Source organism: Colobus angolensis, unplaced genomic scaffold, assembly GCF_000951035.1.
Source record: "Colobus angolensis palliatus isolate OR3802 unplaced genomic scaffold, Cang.pa_1.0 Scaffold4, whole genome shotgun sequence".
In the NCBI taxonomy this organism is placed as follows: Eukaryota; Metazoa; Chordata; class Mammalia; order Primates; family Cercopithecidae; genus Colobus; species Colobus angolensis.
The window spans coordinates 8,220,345-8,229,236 of record NW_012117376.1 but is presented as its reverse complement, the minus strand read 5'-3'; the positions used below and the strand labels follow the sequence as shown (position 1 = coordinate 8,229,236).

The window sequence follows — 8,892 nt, the reverse complement described above, 5'->3', positions numbered from 1 at the left end:
TGGGCGACAAATGGAGACTCTGTCTCAAAAAAAAAAAAAAAAAGAAAAAAAATAGGTTACAAAATATGGTATTCAGTTGATCCCCGTTTTGAAAAAGAAGTGTACATCAGGGATACACCCCCAAAATATTAACAGTAGTTATCTTTGGGAGATGGAGTTATGGATGTCTCTAGGTCTTTCTCTCGCTTTCTTCCTTTTTTCATTCTTTCTCTTTTCTTTTACTTGCCTGTATTTTCTAAATTGTCAACATGAATGACTTTGCTAATGGAAAGCATTTGCTAAAACAATACAGAAGTGGGAAAACTAATTATTACTTAAAATATGCAGCTTGTTTGGTCGCCAGACACAATTCTTTCAAAATGGGAGGAAAAATAATCACTTAACGGTAGAAAAAAATAATCACTTAACAGTTGGGAACCCAGGACAGGACAGGTTGCGAGGGGCAGTTACTTGGGAGGGTTTGGGTGGTACTCACAGCCAGCTTCTCCTTGACCACGCTGGCCGTGGCTGCGATGGTACAGGCTGTGTCATGCTGCACCACCTGGGTAAACTCTGTCAGGTCCCGCTTCATGAACTCCAAGGCTTCAGAGGACTGTGGGAAGACAGAGAGGGATGCCAGGGCCAGCTGGCCCCACCACCCCTTGTTCCTGTTCCCTGTGCTTCTTCAGTACCAGACAGATACATGGAAATCTCAAATGGCAGGGGAGCTTGGGCTCAGAAACAAAGCTCATTTGTCCCAATTCCATGATCTGGGATTACCTGACAGCAGAGAGTGCAGGGGAATTTCCTGCTACTCTGAGCATGAAGACTGAGTCTCAGCCTAGGCACTCACAAGCTATGTGGCCATGAGTAAGTCTCATCTAGTTCTCAGTTTTCTCCTATAAAATGAGGGAGGCGATCTAGAACAGAGATTCTCAAGCGCAAACTGGAAAAGAGGGGGCACAGTCAGTCTGAAAACAATACTGGCTTTGATTAATTGCTTTGATATGCTTTAAATCAAGATATTCATATCAAGTTTCAAATGACATGAAAAAAAGGTATGTGATTTTTTTTTTTTCCCCTTGAGACGGAGTTTCGCTCCTTTTGCCCAGGCTGGAGTGCAATGGCACGATCTCGGCTCATGGCAACCTCCACCTCCCAGGTTCAAGCGATTCTTCTGCTTCAGCCTCCGAGCAGCTGAGATTACAGGCAGTGCCACCACGTCCAGATAATTTTGTATTTTTAGTAGAGATGGGGTTTCTCCATGTTGGTCAGGCTGGTCTCGAACTCCCAACCTCAGGTATCTGCCCACCTTGGCCTCCCAAAGTGCTGGGATTATAGGCGTGAGCCACCCAGCCTAAGGCATGTGATTTTTTCATCAAAGGAAAGTATTTCTATTTTTACTGTTTTTGTTACAGGGAAATTAAGTTGAAATATGAGGCAGTATGTGAAGTTACTTGCCTTCAGGTGTAAGAATTAGTAATTACTAATTGTATTAGTAACAGCAATAGCTTGGAAAGCTGTTTTATGAGTAATTCTTAACAATTTAATATCAGTGAAAAGGCATGTGATTTTTACATTCAACGAAGGAGGAAGCGGTCAAGGTAACAACTGGCTCAGATTATCTTGAAGGCCTTCTTGGTTCTACCATCCCAAGGTTCTATTCATTTACAAAGCTCCTTTGGGCAGAACTCATATTTGCTCCTGCTAAACCAATCTGCTTCTCCGTCTGCACCCAGACCTCACTGGAGAAAGCAGGCCCTCAGCTCACTTCTAGGTCTTGCCCTGTCCTGCTTCAGACTCACCAACTCTAGGATGCCTTCCTGGAGAATCTCAGTGGCCACTCCCCCTGCAAGCCCTTTCATTTTACACGGGGATAATCACCTGCATTTTTAAAAGCATGTTTTTGAGTGCTCCCGTGGTTGTTCTTCTGGGAAGGGCCTGCCCACTTTTCATTAGCTTGGGAAGTTTCTGAATGGGACAGTCTCACGTATCAGCTACAGGCTTCTCTGGGGGTGGTAATCATGCCTCCATATCGATTCAGGACTCCTTAATTGGGGGTGGAGGGGGTCATTTACTTATTTTATTAAAATTAAAAAAAATATTTCACAGCACCATGAAATTGTGCCCCGGGTCATTTACCGATTCACTCTTTCTATCTACACTGCCACCACCTTAGTCCAGGCCAACTTGTTCTTTTATCTGGATTCCTCCCAGGTTGTCTCAGCTACCTTTACTTCATTCTCCTTATGACACCCAGTGGGTGCTTTGTCTGTTAGGGCAGACCCTGCTGCTTTACACTCTTTTAAGTTTACACACTATCATAAGAGCAAGTTGAAAATCCACATTTACTTACAAGGCCTATATAACTTGGCCTTGGCTGACTGGTATCCCCTACCACTGTGCCCTTCACTGAGCTCCAGCTGGCCTTCCTCAAGTTTCTAAAATGCCCTAGCATCTGCCCTGCCTCAGGGTATCTGAACACACTGTTTCCTCTCCCTGATACAGAGTTCTAACTCTTCAGAACAAGCAAGCTACAAACACAATGAAGGAACCCTCTTATCTGGAAAACTACTGTTCATCCTTAACGTCTATGCTCCATTTCCCTAGAGGGGCTTCCCTACTGCCTCTTCAGACTCAGCTGGCTTTCCCTGCTTTATCTCTTCTCTCTCTTTTTTTTTTGAGACGGAGTTTCCCTTTGTTACCCAGGCTGGAGTGCAGTGGTGCGATCTCGGCTCACTGCAACCTCCACCTCCTGGGTTCAAGCCATTCTCCTGCCTCAGCCTCCCAAGTGCTGGGACTACAGGCGCTTGCCACCTCAGGGAGGCATCATTACCACCCCCCAGAGAAGCCTATAGCTGACATGTGAGACTGTCCCATTCAGAAACTTCCCAAGCTAATGAAAAGTGGGCAGGCCCTTCCTAGAAGAATAAACCACAGGAGCACTCAAAATGGTCCCATGATAGTGATGTGCCTGGCTAATTTTTTGTATTTTTAGTAGAGATGGGGTTTCACCGTGTTAGCCAGGATGGTCTCGATCTCCTGACCTTGTGATTCACCCACCTCGGCCTCCCAATTTATCTCTTCTTTAACATTGAACATACTTTAGACTTATGATGACCTGTTCAATGTCTGTCTTCCTGGATAAACTGTGAGTTCTGTGAACACAGGTCCTATGTGTTTTGTTCCCTGATGGGATTCCCCAGCATGTGACACAGAGCATACAGTAGGTGCTCAAAAAAGTTTGCTTGTTAAATTTACAAGGACCACTGAAATTTCAGATATGTAACCACTTGTGTGACTAAACGGTTGTCTTCCCACTAATTGTGAGCTCTGAGCAGACAAACATGAACAGATGTTGCCCTCAAGCAGGTCGCAGGTCACAGTATACTGGGGAAAATAGTCCCACGATAGTGCTGATGTGCAAGGGCAGAGCAGTAGCCGCTGTACTATGGGGAGGGAAGATGTGGTGCCTGGAGGCCTGAAATGGGCCCTTAAAGAATGAATAGGACTTGATTAAGAAGTATTGATGTGGGCCAGGTGTGGTGGCTGATGCCTGTAATCCCAGCACTTCGGGAAGACGAGGCAGGAAGATTGCTTGAGCCCAGGAATTTGAGACCAGTTTGGGCACCATGGCAAAACCGTCTCCACAATATATATATACAAAAAATTAGCCAGGGGTGGTGGCACACGCCTGTAGTCCCAGCTACCCAGGAGGCTGAGGTGGAAGAATCACCTGAGCCGGGGTGGTTGAGGCTGCAGTGGTGGGCTGTGATCACGCCACTGCACTCCAGCCTGGGTAACAGAGTGAGATCCTGTCTCAAAAAAAAAAAGAACAGGAGTCAGCTAATAAGTGTTGACATGGGGTTTACTGACATCTACAAGCATTATAGTCCTGATGGACATAAAATGTGAAGCAAGAGTGGTGAGGGATAAAGCTGGAGAGGTTGCCAAGGGCAACCAGGGAGGGCCTAGTCAGTCCTAAGGATGATGGGAAGCCACCAAAGGTTTGAAGCGGGTGGGATATGAGATTTGCCTTTTCACTAAATTACTCCAGTGACTGGAATGGAGCAAAGGTCCAGAGGTGAGAAGATTAGAAGAGGAAGGAAGACCAGTCAGGAGGCTGCTGCAATAATCCAGGAAAGAAAATAGAAAAATATGAGTAAGGACAATGCTAGTAAAGACAGAGAGGATGAGACTGGTTCAAAAGATAGGAGGCAGAAGAACGTGGATTTGGTGACTGAACAGGTATGCTGACTGAGGGCTAGAAAAGAATCATGGAAGCGCCACGGGCTGCTAAAATAGGTGACTGGGTAGATGCAGTACTGCCAGCGAAGTGAGAAAATCCTGGAGGAGGAGCAGGTCTAGAGAGAAGGTGGTAACAATGACTTTGAGCATGCAGAACTTGAGATGACTGCCGGCTGTCTAGGATAGCTGTCCAGCAATAGCCATCCTCAAACACTAAAGCTGGCCAGGCATGGTGGCTCACGCCTATAGTCCCAGCACTTTGGGAGACCAAGGTGGGCAGATTGCTTGAGCCCAGGAGTTTGAGACCAGCCTGGGTAACATGGCGATATCTTATCTCTACAAAAAAATACAAAAATTAGTTGGGCGCGGTGGTACACGCCTATAGTCCCAGCTACCTGGGGGCCTGAGGTGGGAGGATTGCTTGAATCCAGGAAGTGGAGGTTACAAAGAACCATGTTTGCATCACAGCACTTCAGCTTGGGTGACAAAGCGAGGGCCCATCTCAAAACAAAACACAACATTAAAGTTCAGGGAAAAGGTCTAAGAGTCGCCCTAACAGGAAAGTGGAGAAGGTGACCCAGGAAGAGTTTGGAAAGTGGACAGAGCAACGGACTAAGGATAAGTGTCCTCAGACACAACCTGTAGGGGGCAAGCAGAGGAAGAGGAACTCATGAAACAGTTACAAAAGCAATGTCTGGAGATGTGGAGACTTAAGAATCATGTCACAAAAGCCAAGAGAGTAGTGTTTCAAGAGAGGGAGTGATCACTAGTGTCAAATGCAGCAGAAAGGTCCAGGAAGATAAGGGCTGAAAACCACCCACTGGATTTGGCAAGCAGTAGGTGAAGCTGAGTGTGAGTAAAGATAAGTTTATAGGTGGTGGCTCTGAGGGTGGGGAGGGAGTTAAAGACCCTGTTTGTTGACGTGAAGTTTCAAAAAGTAGATGAGGTTGTCTCCTGGAAGTGAAAGGGATAAAGTGGCTGAACAGGGGACCCGAGGGAAGAGTTAGGTTTTTGGGAAAGTTTCTGAAGTTAAGGGGAAGAAAAGCAAATTGGAGACTGAAGAGTATGTGGGCCCAGATGAGGTTGGGGAATCCGTGATGGAACCAAAAAGCATTTGGTGCCTTTCTCTTTTTAATTTTTTTCTTTCTGGTAAGTATGCAGAGCAACGATGTGTCTTTCTTTATCAACGTGTATGCACAAGTATTTGTGTCAGTAGTATTGCCCTTGACAACACACAGGAAGACAGGACAGGAGGAGGTAAGGAGTAGAGGAAAGTAGATGATAGCACCATCTCATAGCTGTGGTCTTCAGGGCAATGTATTCTCAGGAGTGCTGAGAAGTGAGTGGTCCAAATGGAGCCAGAATGGGACATAAATATAGGAAAACACCAAAAGACCAAGAAAAAAAATGGAAGGAAAAACGAACTAGGGGTGGTATCTAAGAGGTTTTCCCATCAGCCTGGCACTTAATAACAGCTAACGCTTATACAGCACTTACTATATGCTAGGTACTGTTTTCAGTGTTTTACATATACTAACATTTAACCATCACCACAATCTCATCAGGTAGGTATTGTTAGTATTCCCATTATATAGATGAGGAACTGAGGCCTAGAGAGGTTAAAAACTTCCCGAAGAGGCCAGGTGTGGTGGTTCACGCCTGTAATCCTTTTTTTTTTTTGAGACGGAGTCTAGCTCTGTCGCCCAGGCTGGAGTGCAGTGGCGCGATCTTGGCTCACTGTAAGCTCCGCCTCCCGGGTTTACGCCATTCTCCTGCCTCAGCCTCCCGAGAAGCTGGGACTACAGGTGCCCACCATCTCGCCCGGCTAGTTTTTTGTATTTTTTAGTAGAGACGGGGTTTCACCGTGTAGATCAGGATGGTCTCGATCTCCTGACCTCGTGATCCGCCCGTCTTGGCCTCCCAAAGTGCTGGGATTACAGGCTTGAGCCACCGCGCCCGGCCTAACGCCTGTAATCCTAGCACTTTGGGAGGCCGAGGCAGGCGGATCACCTGAGGTCAGGAGCTGGAGACCAGCCTGGCCAACGTGGTGAAACCCTGTCTCTACTGAAAATACAAAAATTAGCTGGGCATGATGGCGCACGCCTATAATCCCAGCTACTCAAGAGGCCAAGGCAGGAGAGTCACTTGAACTTGGGAGGCAGAAGTTGCAGAGCCGAGATTGAACCACTGCGCTCCAGCCTGGGTAACAGAGCCAGACTCAGTCTCAAAAGCAAACAAACAAACAAAAAACAAAAAACACTTGCCCAAGTACATATAACAGTAAGTAAGAAAGTAAAAAAAGGGAAATTAAGTCTTTTCTTTCCAAAAAGACTCCCACCTCCACCCCCACCCCAGCTTTTAACTGGGAATTCCAAGAATGAAGACGGAAGGTTGGCCAACTATCCATCTTTCACAAGTTATGGTAAGACCAACCTTGAGAGAAACACAGGAGGCCCTCATGCAACATCTGCTGAATGAATGTCAGACTGTCCTGCCAGGAAATTACCCAACAGGAAACATGCTACTTTCTGGTCTCTTCTATCAAATGTTAGGGTGCAGTCCTCTCTCTTAGTCCTCATCAACAACATAAACAGCTCAGGGCATTCTCAGATTTGCAGGGCTATTGCTGAGAGGCTGTCCAGGAGTATCCAGCATAGGGGAGGAACAAAAATACTCCCAGATGTCTGGGTGTGGTGGCTCACGCCTGTAATCCCAGCACTGTGGGAGGCTGAGGTGGGTGGATCACCTGAGGTGAGGAGTGCGAGACCAGCCCGGCCAACATGGTGACACCCTGTCTCTACTAAAAATACAAAAATCAGCCAGGAGTAGTGGCACATGCCTGTAATCCCAGCTACTTGGGAGGCTGAGGCACAAGAATCACTTGAACCTGGGAAGCAGAGGTTGCAGTGAGCTGAGACCGTACCTGTGCACTCCAGCCTAGGCGACAGAGTGAGACTCTGTCTCAAAACAAAACAAAAATACTCCCAGAGTAGGAGACTTATTTAGGTGAGGTCAGAAGCTTCCTGAAGTCGGCCCTGAGGCAGGACTTACCCCAACTGCTTGAGGTAAACAGTAATCAACTTTTCCCACAATTCAGTTGGGCTGATTTTGACAAATAAGCATGAAATGAAACAGGAATACACATTGGCAAATTACCCACTGGCACAGCCAAATATCACTCATCCCACAGAGATTGTTCAGCAAGAAGGCCTTCCACTCTCTGGTGATTAATCTCTCTCTATCGCCCGTTGCATAGCCCTTACTTAGAACTCATCAGGTACCAGTGTGTATGGCTCATGCTCATCTCTGGCTTGGGTTCTTGCTTTTCATCCTGTCTAGGCAGGGTTGGCCTTGATAAGGTTCTTTCTCCAAGAGGCCTTCCCTGGTGAGTTACTGACTACCTAGAATTGACAAGGAGCCCCAGTACTTTCCTTTCACAGAACTTACCACAACGGTAACTAAACAACTGTTTGGCTACTCGGTTAATGGCTGTCTCCCCACTAGACTGTGAGCCCAGGATTACATCTGTCTGGCTGAAGTCTGTATCCTCAAGACCTATCAGAGTGCTGGTTGTCGCATATACTCTAATATTTGAATGAGTATACGAGTAAGTTTTTTTTATTGCTAGAATCTTTTCCTTCAAGACCTGTATCAAATGTTCTCTCTTTCACGAAGAAACCGAATTTCCTGAACTGGAATAAATTGCTCCTTCCTATGGATTCCTACAAAACGTTCGTTAACTCCAGCCTTTAAAACCGTCTTTATTTCACTGTGGCTAGTATCACACTGGTTTGCGTCAAGGTCTGTCTTGCCGTGGACCGGTAGAGGCTACAAGAAAGGCCCGGGTCAGCCTCATCCTTAAGACTTAGCACCCGCAAAAGTTGGGCGGGGCTGGTTAGACCAGGTTGCACTGAGGCGGCGCAGGGCCCTGGTGAGGGAAGAAGGGCACGGGCCCGGCTTACCTTCTCTTTGACTGCTTGGTAGCTCTGCTGCAGCCAGCTCCGCCACCATCCCACGTCCTCCCTGTGGAAGACAGACACATCTGGCAGTACCGCGGTGCGATTCCTGCCCGCCCAAAGATCGGGTCTGTTTCCCCCTCAGATGTACCCCGCCGGCCGAGGCTTCGCAGACCGCTTCCCCACCCCCTCACAGTGCGACTCCACTCTGCCCTTTCAGATCAGTCCACGCCCGCGCTGATCTCATGTTCCCCACCGGGACTGTCGCCCAGCACCCCAACCCTGGGAGAATTCAGGCCCCAACGCCTAGGAGCAAAACGACGGGCTCACCCTTCCGCCATCTTGCCTGCATGACATCACCACTATTTACTGACCTTTGACTTCCGACACGGCACCGCCCCCTCAAGGACCGCCCCGAGGCGCTCGGCCCAATCCTCGCGCCGGCACCACCCTCAGCCCAATCCCTTCCCTGCTCCATCATTAGGCCCCGCCTTCCTTAACTCTGTCCAGTCTCTGTCCAGTCTCTGTCCCGAGTTCTCCCTCAAACTCCGCCCCTGAACTCTCAGTTCAATCGTCATTCAGTCCTGTCCTCAGGCTCCACCTCCACCAAACTTGACTCTGTCGCTGTCCGCAAACGTCTGGTACGGTGGCCTCTATGGACGATGATCCGCCGACTAGCTGAACGGCAGAGAGCTGGGAGCAGAGGGGA

The 8,892-nt window shown here is 47.8% G+C and overlaps 1 protein-coding gene across 4 annotated transcripts in view; it reads right to left on the bottom strand.

Moving 5' to 3' along the window:
- Window positions 1–8,571, bottom strand: part of BSDC1 (BSD domain containing 1) — a 33,053-nt gene extending 24,482 nt beyond the window's left edge. For 3 of the 4 annotated variants that reach the window (XM_011955420.1, XM_011955421.1, XM_011955422.1), the window contains exons 1-3: window positions 8,514–8,571; window positions 8,190–8,250; window positions 476–592 (exon numbers count right to left, since the gene is read on the bottom strand). In XM_011955420.1, the coding sequence (XP_011810810.1) occupies window positions 476–592; window positions 8,190–8,250; window positions 8,514–8,524 (189 nt within the window). In that variant the 5' untranslated portion in view covers window positions 8,525–8,571. The remainder of the gene's footprint in view (window positions 1–475; window positions 593–8,189; window positions 8,251–8,513) is intronic. The other variant, XM_011955423.1, reaches the window with a different exon arrangement.
- Window positions 8,572–8,892: the final 321 nt, after the last annotated feature.